Genomic DNA, 15,699 nt, shown 5'->3' on the forward strand with positions numbered 1-15,699 from the left:
GAAAAGGCATGCAGACCCACTTTGGGGGTCCCTCCCAAGGAAATCACCAGATGTACCTCCCAGGATGCTCACTTTGGTCAGACTGAGCCAGAGATTCAATGCAATCCCAATCCAAATCCTGGCAGCTGTGTGTGCGTGTTCAGTCTCTAAATGTTACCCCCAAACAGGAAGCAGACTCCCGAGGAGGTATCTGCACACCCGTATTCACAGTGGCATCATTTGCAATTATTCCCACCAGCCGAAGGTAGGAGCCCAGAACTCGGTCCATCCATAAAATGGAACATGATTCAGCCTTAAAAGGAAAGGAGGGGCCCCTGGGTGGTGGCTCAGCCAGTTAAGCGTCCGACTCTTGGATTTCGGCTCGGGCCACGATCTCACGGTTCATGAGTTCAAGCCCGGCATCGGGCTCTGTGTTGGCGGTGTGGAGCCTGCTTGGGATTCTCTCTCTCCCTCTCTCTCTCTGCCCCTCCCCTGCTCGTGTTCTCTCTCTCTCTCTCTCTCTCTCAAAATAAACAAACAAGTAGTTTATTTAAAAAAAAAAAAAAAAAGGAAACTCTGACATGTGCTCCAACATGGATGAATCTTGAGGACATTATGCTCAGGGAGATCAGCCCAGACACAGAAAGACAAATGCAGAGATCAAAGTAGGATCCCTCTTTTAGGAAGGTCCCTGGAGGAGCCAAGTTCATAGAGACAGATAGTGGAAGGGTGGGTGGCAGGGACTGCGGGGGGAGGGGCAGGGAACAGGGAATTGTTGTTTAATGGGGACAAGGTTCCGATTTGGGATGGTGGAAATGTTCTGGGGACGGAGGGCGGCGATGGCTAACAGAGCAGTGTGAATGTACTTAATGCCACAGAACCGGACTCCTAAAAGCAGTTAAAATGGTAAATTTGCATGCACTTCACCAGATTATAAAGAAAAAACAGTTACACCGAAACACAAAGGGTCAAGAACGCGCCAAGGCAACCGTGAAGACGAAGAACGACGCGGGAGCTCTTTGCTAGCAAATCCCCAAGCGCATGTGCCCACGGTGCCGAAGCTGGGACAGCACCGGCACGTGGGCACAGGCACAGACCTGGGACAGGTCAGTCCTCAGACGGCCCCGCACACGCAGCAGAGAAAAGATGGTCCTCTCAGGAAACACTGCCCATCAGCTTTGGAGAGCCACGCGGGAAAAGCCCGGAGTCTTGACCCCCTGGGTCCACACTGCACATAAAAATCAATTGCAGGTGGACTGTGGATCTACACGTGAAAGGCAAAACAGGAAAGCTTCTAGAAGAACATGCCGAAAAAATACCTTCACAGCCCGAGGGCAAACAAAGGTTTCTCAAAGCCCATTTTATAAACGGCACGAACCAAAGAGATAAGAATGATGTACTGGAGATTACGTTCAAATGAGAAACGTCCATTCATCCCAGGACACCATTAGGAGGGAGAAAAGGGAAGCTACCGCATGGAAAAAGATCTGTGCCCTACGTCACCAGGGAAGGGTCTGTATCCGGAATATATAAAGAACTCCTGCAATTCAATGAGAGAAAGTCAGACAAGAGAAGGTAGAAATGGGCACCCGGAGGGTCACAGATAAGATATCCAAATGGCCAGTAAACTGATTAACAAGGCACTCATTCTCTTTTCTTTTTTTTTAAGCTTTTTTTTTTTTTTTAAAGTATTCTCTACATCCAACGTGGGGCTCGAACTCACAACCCTGAGATGAAGAGTTGCACACTCCTCCGTCTGAGCCAGCCAGGCGCCCCGGTACTCAGCCTCTAAAACCAGGGAGGGAAGGTGAATTTAAACTACCACATACGGGCCCACCAGAGGGGCTGATGTCACCACAAGGACAGATGGACAGGATTAAATATTAATACGCGGCTGGAGGAAGCGTAAATTGGTACAACCACTCTCGAGACCGGTTGGGCACAGTCTGCCAACCTTTGTGACCCAGCCGTGCCCTCGCAGGTATACATCCGAGGGCAAGGTGAGGAAACGCGCACAGCAAGTCGGCATTTCTCCGCCTTCCGCGCGCAGAGTCTAACCACGATAGTAGTCAAAATCGGAAAAACGACCCAAATGTACACCAACAGCCGGATAAACAAATCGTGACGTGGCCGCACCACGAACACCTCCAGCGAGGAGAAACTACCACCACCCAGACCAGGGCCGTGGTGAATCTCACCACCTCACCCAAAAGGCAACACAGCACATGCTTCCTTGTACTACCCGCGCGGACAGGCGACTCAAGCGACTCAAATCTCGGGCGGTTTGAGAAGGTCACCTCTTGGGAGGGGGAAGAGAGCAGGGGGACCGTTACGCAGTGGGCTCAGTTTGTGGAAAAAATAATACAACTGTACGTCTATGATCTATGCCCATTTCTCCGTGCATCTTAAACCCCGATAAAAAAATATCCATATGGGGCACGTGGGTGGCTCAGTGGGTGAAGTGTCCAACTCTTGATTTCGGCTCAGGTCATGCTCTCATAGTTGTGGGATCAAGGCCCGTATCAGGCTCTGTGCTGAGTGTGGAGCCTGCTTGGGATTCTCTCTCTGCTCTTCCTCTGCCCTTCTCCTGCTTGTGTGTGTGTGTACGTGTGTGTGTGTGTGTGTGTGTGTGTGTGTGTTCGCTTGTCTCTCTCTCTAAAAAAAAAAAAAAAAAAAAAAATCTGTAGGAAAAGTAAGGTCAGTGGGGGCGGAGAGAGGCCAATCTGAACACTAACATGATAAGTATTACATTTTAAGTAATCTTTATGAGTAATTTTTACAAACTCTCACCTTGACAAAGTTTGCAAAAACTGAAGCAAGTGAATAAATTAAAATGAGCCAAGAGAGGAAAAAAGGAAAGAAAAGGAAAAATTCCTACCAATGACCAAGCTCTCCCCAGCCCCTGGCTTTCTGGCAGGTAGCTCAGGCCTTGCTTCTAGAGGCCCTCACTTCCCAGCTGTGTGGCCTTGGGGAGGTAACACCACCTCTCTGTGCCTTACTTTCCTCTAAAGTAAAGTGAAGGCAGCAGGAAAGCAACGAAGCCGTGACCACAGCACTCCCCTATGCTAGAGGCAAGTCCCACACGACAGATAAGCAAGGCTGAGGGACAGAGCTCCAAGCTGGGTTGGGGGGCGGGGGGGCATTCTTGGTGCTTTGCACATTCTTGGTGCTCTGGCTGGGCCACGGGACCTGTGGCCACTGCCACTGTCCCCAAGCTCCCATCAGTGCGGCAGAGACAGCGGTGAGTCTTGAGCTGCAGGGGTTCCTCCAAGGCAAGCAGAGAGGAGCCACCAGGCCAGATCGACCAGCTGCTGCCCTGCCCTGCCCGGCCCTGCCCTGCCAGGAGGGAAGGAGACCCGCTGGGCGGCCCCAGCCCCCCCTCCCCATCCCGCCTCTCCAGCTACGGCCGATGGGTTTGTTCCTCCAGCTCCGTCACTCAGCCTAGTGCTTGCTACCAGGCCTCTCCCCTCCCGCTGGGAGGCAACCCTGGCTCCCCCCAGGGGGTCAGATCCCAAAGCACATCTTTTAGCTAACCCCACCCCCACCACAGAAGGACAATGGGGCTTTAACCCCCGTCCTACTCCCAGCCCTGAATATGGGACCCCTGTGGGCTGGGACTTTGCCTGGCCCCAACCAGGTGCCCAGCCCACAAAGCAGGTGCTCAAGTCCAAATAAAGGGAATCCCGCAGCAGCCCAGAGGGTCAAGGCCTCAACCCTGCCAAAGACATGCAAATGCATCCACTCCAGCCTTGCCCCAGGGCTCCAGACGTTCTCAATTCTAAAGCAATTAGAGGACTTGCCCGTGGATTTTCTTTCCTCCCTAACCTAGGTCTAGGTCTAGAGGAGGAAGTAGAGAGGGAGGGAGGAGGGCCTTCTAGAACCCCTGGGCCGAAAGCCAGAAAGCCCGTGAGTGGGACAGGCAGGGACCCAGGAACCAGGCCTCCCCTCCCAGGCACAGGGGCCAGGGGAAGGAGAGTGGGCTGGATCCCAGAAGTGGTGCATAGAATCTGTCCTGCCAAATCCTTTCCCAAACGCCAGAACCCCACGACGACAACAGCAATGCAGCTTAACAGGGAGAGAAACAACAAAATACAGGAATGGAAAGGAAACAACACTCACAACATTCTGGAAGCAGGAAGCAGGGACCAAAGAGGCAGGGTGGGGAGCCGGGAGAATTGCAACTGAACCTCGGAGGTTACCGAGAAACAAGCAATTCCTGAGAGGTGCAGAACTTGCACCCAGTACCTGCAAAGGCCACGGTGCAGAGAGGAGCAGAGAAAGAATGGAGAGCCCCCCACGAGCCCTCTGTTTACTTACTAGGGGGCCGATGGAGCCACTGAGGGTCTTTGGCTACATCCTCAGGGCTGGGGTGGGGACCGAAATGAAAAATGGATCTCAGTAGAAACCTTCTTCCGCTGTCGCAGCTGTTGGAAGGGGAACAGCCAGGCTTCTCTAGCTCCCCTGTGGGCAGGAGACTGGAACTCCTGCCTGGGAGTCTGGCAAACTCAAAAGGGAAAGGTCTATAGAGACATTCGGGGGAGTTCCACAAGGGTCAATGGGTCCCCCTAGCTTTGTTGTGCCTCCCATCCTAAATATGAAGAGACACCAGAGAATCAACCACCAGACACCCATGGAAGTCTCCAATGTGAAAGACAAGTGAGAGGAAAAAAAATATATATATATATATTTTATAATATATATATATTTTTTATAATATATATAACATATTTTATAATATATATAATATATTTTATTATATATATAATATATTTTATAATATATATATAAAATATATAAATATATATATATATACACACACACACATATACACACACACATTCTCCAAGTGATGAGAATTAATGTATCCATGAAACAAGAACAGGGTGGCTCAGTCACTTACGTGTCCGACTCTTTGATTTTGGTCATGATATCACGGGTTTGTGAGTTTGAGCTCCCCATCAGGCTCTGTGCAGACAGCACAGAGCTTGCTTGGGATTCTCTTCTCTCCCTCTCTGTCCCTCCCCTGCTCATGCACGCACACATGCTCACTCTCTCTCTCTCTCTCTCTCAAAATAAATAAATAAACCTAAAAATTAAAAAAAAGGAAGAATATCCAATTATAAGAGCTCCTAGAAATTAAAAACATTACATTGAAAGGTTAGAAGACAGTTATGAACATGTCCTAGAAAGCTGAATAAAGAGAGATGGAAAACTAAAAATAAAGTATAAAAAAAAGTAGATGTGGGGCACCTGGGTGGCTCAGTCGGTTAAGCGGCCGACTTCAGCTCAGGTCATGATCTCACGGTCTGCGAGTTCGAGCCCCGCGTCGGGCTCTGTGCTGACGGCTCAGAGCCCGGAGCCTGTTTCCGATTCTGTGTCTCCCTCTCTCTCTGCCCCTCCCCTGTTCATGCTCTGTCTCTCTCTGTCTCAAAAATAAATAAATGTTAAAAAAAAAAAAAAAGGGTATATATCTTAAAAAAAAAAAAAAAGTAGATGATCAGTCTAGGAGATCCAATATCTAATGAATAGGAGTACTAGAGGGAAGGGGATTACAAAATACTAATAAAATTAATATTAATTCAAAAAAATAATAATAATTCAGCCTGAAGGACCTCAGTTTCCAGATTACTATGGCCTATGGAGCACCCAACACAGGAAATGCAAAAGAATCCACAGGAAGACACATCGATATGAAATTTCAGACCACAAGTGATGAGAAGAATAGTAACAGTATTAATATCCATGAGGCTTACTCTGTGCCAAACAATGTCCTGGGCATTTATGTACATAAGCTCATTTAGTCTTCATAGAAATGGTAAAAGGTAGGCACTATTATTCAATTCACAAAAAAGAAAACTGAAGCATGTCCAAGACCACATGGCTAGAGAGTGGTGAAGCACGTTTGTGCATGAGTTTTAGAGCCAATGCTCTTGAGGTAGTTCTAAAAAATGTTAAGCATTTGGAAAAGGATAAAAGAAAAAAAAAAGGTTCACACGTGAAGATCAAGGAAAGGAGCACCACACTACTCAAAAGTAACACTGGAATTTGGAAGGTGATGTTACAATTCCTTCGAACACCAGGGGTAAATTGTTTCCAAAATGCCTGTCAAGTATGACAGTAGAACAGAGGCATTTTCAGGCACAGGAGGCCTCAAAAAAACTTGCCTTCCACGGACTCTTTCACAGAAAACTGCAGCAGGATGTGCTCTACCAAAACAAGGAAGTAAAGCACAAAAAGAAAGGAAAGCAAGGGAGTGAGGAAACAGGAAATCCAACACAGCAGAGAGATAAAGGGAGTTTGAAGGATTGTGGCTCTAAAACAGGGCCAAGCACCAGGCAAACCAGACTAGACCGGAAAGATGGAAAACTCTAGGAAAGAAATATGCAAGAAAAGAGGCAGCTAATCCAGTAGATATGACCAAATAAACAGTATTCCAAGAGACTGGAAGACAGAGATTATAAGAAATCCGAGCAAATTAAAGGGGGGAAAAAAAGGCAATGAATAACTCCAGGAAATAAAGAAGTGAATTTTATTATACTGCTTGGCTCAAATGTAGGCAATATTTACAAAGCCAAACACAAAATAATAAACCTGGTTTAAACAAGACTTTATTTCACATATATGGGGAGGATAGAGGAAAGAAACATGATGGGGCGTGATATAACAACAATAATAAATACTACTAGAGCTTATTATATTCCAGATACTGTCCTAAGTGTTTTACATGTATTAACTATTTAATCCTCACAATAATCTCATGAAGCAGTCGCTATTATTTTCCCCTGTTTTACAGATGACAAACATTTTCAAGGCACAGAGAAAAGTAGAGAAACTTGCCCATGGTCTCACACTAAGAAGTAGCCGAGTCATGATTCAGACTCAGACAGTCCACACAAAATGCTCATCTTCCACACGAGTCAACAGAGAATCGCAAAGACTGAAAAACGACTAGCAGGAGAAGCAGGTTATTACATAGAAATATGGATGAAAAGGCTTCAAGAAATAGCCAAAAGAGTTAACTAAAAGAATCAAGACTAGGGAGACAGGAAGCAGGGGATGGCTGGTTTTCTTCATAATTCTTCTTCTAACACTAACTGACTTTTAAAATGATGTGTAACTTTTACTCTAATGTTTATATTTAGCATTAACCAGAACCGCACACTCTTAAAGGCTGAACTTCACCGTGGGCAGAGTACTCCTCAATAAAACTTTAAAAAAAAAAATAAATGAGGGAAAGGATTTTAAGAGGCGCACACAATTAGATACTAACGCGCACTCACCTGCATGAGGAGAATTTAAGGAAACTGACAATATTCATGTGAATGGTGAAGACGCAGAAGAGGTGGAATGATATTGCCAGGAGGGTACAATGGAACATCCACTGGAGAACTCCCAACTGTTAAAGCTTGAACCTCCATATACCCTGTGAGCAAACAATCTGCTCCTAGGTACTATATCCAAACAACTGTGTACGTATGTATACCAAAAGCCATGTTCCTAACACCACTATCCACAGCAAACCCTCAGTGTCCATCGACAGGAGGGGATACGGTAGTACTATTTTTCCGTATAATACTACACAGCACCAAGAAATAAATCACCGCCTCACACCGCAACACGGATAAATCTCACGCACATACGACGGAGTGGAAGCAAGCAGAAAGAAAAGAGGGCACGCCGTATGATTCCACTTATATATAGAAAGTTCAAAAATAGGCACAACGATTCTAAGGTACCAGAAATAAGAATGATGTTGGAGGTGGGGTAGAGGGTGGCTGGGAGAGAACAAAATGGCACCCTCTGGACGCTGGCAATGCCCTGATCTCGAGCTGGTTGGTAGTTAGACGGGCGTGTTCGTGTTGTAAATATGCCATGTTCTAAACACTCACGATTGGAGCATTTTACGGTATATCTGTCACACCAAATTAATTTTAAAAAATTAAATTTTTTTTTAAATTTCTTTTTCAAAATTTTTTAAATTTAAAAAAAAAAAAAAAAAGAGAGAGAGATTCAATTGACGGGTTCAGGGTGGGACCCTGGAGTCCCAGAAGCCCACGGGCCATTCAGAGGGGCCTAATACACAATTCCAGAGGTCCCCTGGAGAGGACGGGACTAGAACAAGAGATTAGCTTGTTAACTTGACGACCTGTTGAGTCATCGGTTCATGATGACTATAATCCCAGCAATCACTTTTACTCTAACTTTTGGGAGGGCCATCCCTCTGCTAGGCATCTGGCTGGCACTGGTTCATTCGAACTTCACAACAGCCGGATGAATTCAGTATCACTAATGGACTCATTTTATAGATGAGAAAATCAAGGCTTAGAGAAACATCCCACACCCGGTAAGTGGAGGAACAAGATCCAAAACTCCAGCAGTCTAACCTCAGCTCCGAGGCCAACCTGCCTCCAGATAAAGCAGTTCTTTATGCGGAGATCAAAGGGTAGAATCTTCAGCTGGCTCGTGAAGGCCCAGAACGTGCAAGATTGGGAGAGCGCATGAAGAGGGGTTTTTTTTTGTTCGCTTTCATTAGCTCACGAAGGAAACTCGGATGCAGGTGAAGACTGCATCTGTGGGCCTGAAAAGGTGGCACAGAGCTTTGGTGTTTCCCACCTAATAGCCTGACCTCCTCTGGAGTCAGATGCCAGGCCTCTGTGGGCAGCTAGTGTGGTAAGGACCCTGACCTTGGGGGCCAAGACTGACTGCTGGCCAGGGCTCCCAGGAGCCCCTGGGGAGCCCCAAGACCTATCCGGACACCAGCTCCCATGGGTCCCCTCAAAAGCTGGGCTGGGACGTAAAGGAGGACAGGGTGGTCACAGTGACGGGGCTGGAGTCTGGGTGGAGGCCAGGGCTAACGATGACCAGGAGGGAGATAAGTCAGCTCAGACCATACCGGTCCACGCTGGAACAAAAGCACCCCAAGGTGCTCCCATCCAAATCAAGAATGCCCAATCACCGCACTCTCCCCAATCTGTTCCTCCCCATTCCTCCACAAGCAGCACCTCCCCAAAATCCAGCCAGCTTCCGTCCTCCTTCTCTTCCCCGCCATGCGTCTTCGTCTTCGTTGTAGCCTGACCTCCACCAAAGCCCCAAACCCTGGCCGCCTCCAGCCTCCCTCCCTGGTCACTATCACCTCCCTAACAGCCTCCTTGCCATGGACTACCCACCACACAGTCTCCAGCTGGCAGCCCAGACCGATTTTGCTAAATGCTTATTTTGAAATAATTTCAAATCGGGGAAAAGTTTGAAATAGTACAATGACCTGCCATATGACCTTCCCCAGGTCCAGCCATTGTGAACTTTCTCACCCTGTGTGTAACTCGGGCTCAGCAATTTATGGGTGTCTCCCATACATCTATAAATTTGTCTCTTCCTGAGCCATTCCTGAGAGTAAGTTGTGGCCATCATGTCCCCTGTCCCCAGACATTTCAGTGTTCTTACTTCCAAAGCACAAGGGCATTCTCTTACATAACCACGGTCCAGTTATCAGCTTCATGAAACCTAATATTGATTGGACACTATCAGCTAATCTACAGCCCATATTCCAATTTCATCAATTGCACCCATGATGTACTTTAGAGCAATTTCTTCCCCCATCCAAGATCCAATCGCGGGCCATACATCGCCTTCTGCGGTCACATTTTTTTAGTCTTTTAATCAGGAACTGTTCTCGGCCTTCCTCTGTCTTGGCACGCCATTGACATTTTTTAAGAGTCCACACCAGTTCCGGGACACCTGGGTGGCTCAGTCCTTTAAGCCTCTGACTTGGGCTCGGGTCATGATCTCGAAGCTCAAGCTCATGAGTTCGAGCCCCGCATGGAGCTCAGACCCTGGGGCCTGCTTCAGATTCTGTGTCTCCCTCTGTCTCTGCACCCCCCCCCCCAACTCGTTCTCATTTTCTGTGTCTGCCTCTCTCTCAAAAACAAATAAAAACATTTAAAAGAAGAAAGAAAGAAAAAGAGAGTCCAGACCAGTTCTGTAAAACGTCCCTCACTTTGAATCACCCTCTCCGTTTAAAACCTTCCACTGCCTTCTCATTCCTCAGTGTGAAATTCCAAGACCTCATTACTGGCCTTCAGGGACCTGCAGGGTCCCCCTCTCCCCTCCCCGCAGCTGCAGTCACTCTCCCCTCTCCTAGTCCCTCACTCCTGGGAGCCCCTCACTCCAGCCCAAACAGACCCTGGGCATTCTCTTTCCTTCGCAGCCTGTATCTCTATTTAAAACGATTTCCTTCGACGATCTGTGTGTGTGCGCGACTACTGCCTGGCCCCCACACTACAATGGGACTCCGATGAGGGCAAAGATTTGCGTCTGGCCATTGCTGGATTCCCAGAGCCAGAGCAGTGCCTGGCGCGCAAGAGACGCTTGGAAATGGCTTGCCGAGTAAATGAACAAGTGAAGAAAGGAAGTGTTTGGGTTGACAGCTAAGGAACCAGTAGGCTCGGAGAGTCAGGGAGCCCAGGGGCCCCCTGCCGCCCCCCATCCAGAGTCCAGAACCTGCCCCACGCTTCAGAGAGGAGGAAGCACCCAGCAAATCTCCTTTATCTTTGGATCGTATCACTCCACCGGCCAGTCCCACCGATTAATCTCTTTAAATCAATCCCAGTAGGCCGACGGGCTGGATTCCAGAGATAGAGCTGATGGACCCTGGAGAAGGCCCGTGGCCCCCTATTGTCCACTGGCCAGTCCAAAGTGCATGGCCTCCTGGTCCTGATCCTTGGGTTCCACCCCCCATTCATGTATCCTGCGGGGCCCGGCCAGCCCAGGGAGTGGGGGCAGGGAGAATAAACATCCAAGTACAAAATCCTGCTAATAGGTCTTTAATTGCAGCCGAGGAGGGCTGGGTCCAGGGCTCCCAGCCCCAGAACTGAAGAGGGGAGCCTACCAGGTGCTTGTCACTTACTTGTCCATTTCACTGACTGCTGAGAACATTTAAGAGCTCACTCTGTATAACAATACTCAAGGCTACCCGCAAGATAATGGCCAACCAAACCCCATTTATTCTTTATTTGCCTCTTTTTCTGCACAGCAAAGAGCCAAACCCCTCAGCCTAGACCGAGGATGCAAAAAGGCATCCCCCCCCACCCCCACCCGGGGGATCCTCACTCGCCACAGTGCCCTGTCAACACCTGCCTTGATGGGGTGGCCACAGCCCAGCCCTAGCCAGGGTCCCCCTCCGGCCAGGAGTTCTCCCAGAGTCTCCCAGAGAAGCAGCTCCGGTAGATTCACAGGCTCCCCTACCCACTCTGGAGAGCAGACTAGGAAGGGGTCGGAGGTAATCCGGTCTCACACTGCCTCGCTGTGTGACCCAGGGCAAATGGCTCAGCCTCTCCTGGCTTCCCAGAACAAAAACAAACAAATAAAGATAGGGCTGATAACGCTGGCCAGACCTAAGAAGCTGACAGCCAAGTAGGAGAAGCGCCTGAAAGAGAAAACTTAGCACCTGCACCCAGCAAAGAAAGAGGGGGAGGGGGGCTGGGTTGAGGAATCTGTAATCCACCCCACCCGAGCAGTGAATGGGAAACAGCTCTCTACCTCCTGGCTAATAGGATTAGCACTGGGTTGGGCTCTGGGCGTTGGCCTAGGGTCCAGGGTCTCCCTGAGGCCACTCAAAGTGGAGGCAGCGAGGGGCAGCGCCAGCTTGCCCCCCACCCCAACCCTTCCTTCCCAGGTGAGCATGGCCACAGCAGCACTTTCCAAGCCTGCTTGCTATTTCCTCCATGACCTCAGCTGCCAAGCATGCAGGAGGCAGGCGGCTTCTAAAGCAGGAGGCTCAGAAGACAGGCCTCTGCGGCCACCTCCAGCTGGACTTCCTTGTCCTGCCTGCCGCTGTGAAGGTTCTTCACCTATCCAGCCTCAGCCTCCCCATCTAGCTAATGGGCGTTAGTCTGCCCGCTGGGCCCTGGCACACTGCAGGCTGCCAGAGGCACCCCCTTGAGTGGTAGCTGTTTTCACTGCTTCTCATTAGGGCACATGGCTCTGTCAGGCAGGAACCAGGCTGGAGATGGGACGCCTTCTCCCTGGCTGGGGGGGGGGGGGGGGAGGGGGGGAGGGGAGGGGACACAGAGACCAGGGAAGGCACCCCCAGCCAGGAAGACCCAGGGTCTGACTCTCAGGCCGAGGGATGCCGTCACGACCCTGGGGCGAACTAAGTGAAGGGATGAACTCAAAAGAGAGGCAAACACAAAAATTACCCTGGCCTCAGGGCGGGCAAAAGGGGATGGCCACGCTGCCCTTTGTACCGCGGGCAGCCCCTAACCCCTCCCTGGGATCCTGGCACCACGGTAGAGAAAACCATAGCCCTGGTCACGGCCCCCTGGGCAGAATGCGGCCTCAGCTCCAGGGGGGACACGGGCACGAGCCCCCAAGCCAAGACCCAGTCCTCGCACCCCGGCGGGCAGGGATGCCCGGCCTCGCGGCCCCCGCGTGTGCCCCTCCCCTGCCCGGCGCCTCACAAAGGCCCTTTGTCCCTCTGAGCCCCGGGACTCCGGTTCCTGAAAAGTTCCGTAAAAAAAATCAAAGACACAGGCAAAACCGGCCAGCGCGGCCTCGGCCGAGCGGGCAGGGTCGGTGGGACAGGGCCAAGGCGGCCACTGCGGCCGGAGGAGTCCCTTCCAAGGCCGAGGGGAGAGTCGGCGGCTCCCCGAGAAATCGCAAGAGTCCCAGACTACACTCTGGAGTGGAAGAGGTGGCTTTTTTTCAAGTGAAGCGTAGGACGCCGAGCAAAGCAGCTGGAGGCAGCCGGGGAGGAGGGAGCGGGTGTCCTTCGGCGGCCGGCGGCAGGTCTGGAGGTGCCCCTCGCCTCCCTTCCCACCCGGCTGGACTGCAGCGGCCGCGGCCCGCCCAGGACGAGCTTCTCCCGCCCGGGGGCCGTCCCCACCGAGCCTCAGCGGCCCCTCTCGGGAAACGGCAGAGGCCTCCGGGGCCCTCTCGGCCACCTTCTCCCGAGGTTCGACGTCAGGCCCAAGGTTTTCCCTCCGCCGCTCGTGCCCGGCCAGATCCGTTCGCACGCCGCTTCCTTCCCCGAGCTTCGGGATGGCGGCGGCCCAGTCTCTGCGCCCCACCGCGCCGCGCGCCCGCCTTCCCGCCGGAGAACAAGGGGCTCCTGGGGCCGCAGTCGCTGCCCTCCTACCGGGGTGTGAGTCCCGGGGCCGCCGCTCTCCTCCCGGGGGCCGAGAGGTGGCGAGACGGTCCCCGCCCGCCCGAGGCCGTGGTCTCCGTTCTCCCCGCAGCCTCGGACGCCGGGGCGGGACGGAAACCCCGCACGCTGCGAGTGGAGGGGCTAGAACGGCCCACGGGCGCCGGGCAAGGGCGTTTGCCAAGAAAAGGATTCGAGCTCGGGGGACGGACGTCTCAAAGGGTGTGGAACGGGCTTGTTCTTTTCTCGCCCAGGTTTTGAAAACCCCAGGCTGGCCTGGAGCAGCAGGGGCCCGGGAGTCGGAATCGCCCCCGGAGGCTCCGGTTTCGGCAGACGCATATGCTTCGGGAGGGCATGGCGCACGGGGGAAAGCAGCCGAGCCGCGCACCCCTCTCCGCCGGGGCCTCGGGAATGGCCTCCGTCCCGGGCCCGGGGGTCTCCCCGCCCTGGGAGCTGAGCCTGCCCGCACCCCCGTGGACCCGCCCAGGGAAAGAGACGTGCCGCGTCCCAAGAACGCCAAGGAGCAGGCCGAACAGTTTTCCCCGGGCCTCCCTCCCCAAGATCCCGGGAGGGGAGGGGGCAGGAGGGGGCGGCCACGGCGCAAGGCACTTACCCGGGTGCGGGTGGAGATTGAGGCCAGCCATGTACTTCCCGGGCGGCAACGGGCCGGGCAAGCCAGAAGCGGGCAGGCGTCCGGCCGCAGTAGTGCCCACGCGGTGGCTGTCCATAGCCAGGCCGGACAGCAGCGGCGGCGGGGGGCCGTGCACGGACCGCGGGGGCCCGAAGTCTCGGCCATCCATCCTCCGCGGGAGTGCCGCAGCCAGCCCCCCACCCGGCCCGCGGGCCTCGCTCAGTGGGACCTAAAAGTTCGGCCTCGGCGTAGTCCCAGAGTCCTCGGGCGGCGGGGGCTCCGCGGCGTGCATGGCGGCGGCGGCCAGCGGGGTTTGCGCTCGGCTGCGGGCCCGCGGCCCGGGGCGCACGGGCGGCCGGCGGTGGGGCCCCTCCGGGCGGCCAGGCGGAGCTGCGCGAGGCGGCGCACACGGCGTCTTGGCGGGGAAAGGCCACGGGCCGCGGAAGAAACAGAAGGGGGAAAAAGGAAGAGGGAAGGGGGGGGAAAAAGACAACAAAGTTTCAGAAAGTCGTCTTGCCGTTCGGGGTCGGGGAATGCGGATCTGGTGGCCAGAAATAAAATCGGGGGTAACCCGTCCTCCACAAAAAGTAAAAATCCATGCTCCTTGCTCCGGCGGCCGCGGTTCCCGGGGACCCGGCTCGGAAAGTGGCCGGTGGCGCGCTGCGCCCCAGCCTAAACTGGCTTGGCGGCTTACGGGTCCTCCCGAAACCGGGGAAGGCCCCTCGGCCGCGCCCGGGCGGCATAAATACAAACCTCCCAAGTGGGACTGATTCCTGGGCGTCACATGCTCCGGGGTTTCAAACCGTGAAACCTTTCCATGAGCAGTTCGAAATGTCTCCCTAAACACTGGGTCACTATCTGATCCAGAAAGTTTAATATTTAACCTTTTTGGCCCCTGGCCTGCCTTTTTGAGTCTGGTTTCCCTAAATTCGCCCTGAGCCGCCAATTAGTGTTGTCTTTTGTTTTTTCGGGGTTTTTTTTTGTTTTTTTCCAGGAGAGAAGATGCAAAGCTGGTTTATTATTTTTAAAGAGGCTCGTGCCTCCTCCCGCCGCCCCCCTCGGGCGACTGTGAGTCGCGGAGTCTGAGTCCGAGGACCCGAGACGTGGCATTCTCGCCCGAGCACTGGAAAGAATCCTTCAAAACAAGCTTTGGTTTCATTTTCCAGCGCCTTGGCCTGGGAATCCTGCGGCCCTAGGACGTGGCCTGGCGCGGGGGATTTGGGGGGAGGGGGGCGGTCAGAGGGTAAGCAGGGGGCTGAAGGGTCTTGCTCCTACCCTAGCTCCCCCCCCAACCCAAAAATAACCTACAAAGAAAACCTTTGCAGCGCGGGCCGACCAAGGGGCGCCTCCCCCAGCGTTGGGTAAATCCCCCTGTAGTTCCAGTTTAAAGCTGTTTGTTTAAAAGATTTGTCGTTTGCCGATTCCCATGGGGGCGGGAGGGGGTCTTGGAGCCAACCCTGCCCTCGCTCTCCGTCTGCCCGCAGCAGCTCGGATTCCTGATTCCGAGAGGCCCGGGCGTTTCCTAGAGCCACCGATCCACGCCAAAGCCACCGGCTCCCGGGTGCCCGCCCTGCGACCGGCGCCCAGCCCCCCGAACTGCAGACCCCCTCAGCCGCTGACCTCCCGGCCTCCTTCTCCAGCCTCCCTCCCCAACTTTGCTAAGGGTGCTTATTTTAACCCGGTTTTGGTTACAAACACCCTCTTCCCTCCCTCCCTCGCTCACTCCCATCAGGCTCTGGTTACCAGATCCGCGTTTACTTTGGAAAAATCTAAGATCGCCACATCCGAGGATACATGTCTTAAGGAGGCGATGAGCTTTCCGTGATTTTTTTTTTTTAAATGCTCTTTGTGCAGCTTTCTTTTAAAAGCTAGAGCTTCGGAGCATGCCCCAACGCCCCACTTCGGGGAAGTCGAGGTGAAGGCCCCTGGAACACCCTCGCTCTGGTAAAGA

At 52.8% G+C, this 15,699-nt stretch overlaps 1 protein-coding gene across 1 annotated transcript in view; it reads right to left on the reverse strand.

The window, feature by feature from the left end:
* TNRC18 (trinucleotide repeat containing 18) overlaps positions 1 to 14,050 on the reverse strand; it is an 87,119-nt gene extending 73,069 nt beyond the window's left edge. Inside the window, 1 exon segment of the mRNA XM_058709874.1 lies at positions 13,731 to 14,050. Within this exon segment, the coding sequence (XP_058565857.1) occupies positions 13,731 to 13,917 (187 nt within the window). The 5' untranslated portion in view covers positions 13,918 to 14,050.
* Between the last annotated feature and the right edge of the window lie 1,649 nt (positions 14,051 to 15,699).

Source organism: Neofelis nebulosa, chromosome 18 (assembly GCF_028018385.1).
Source record: "Neofelis nebulosa isolate mNeoNeb1 chromosome 18, mNeoNeb1.pri, whole genome shotgun sequence".
Taxonomy (NCBI): domain Eukaryota; kingdom Metazoa; phylum Chordata; class Mammalia; order Carnivora; family Felidae; genus Neofelis; species Neofelis nebulosa.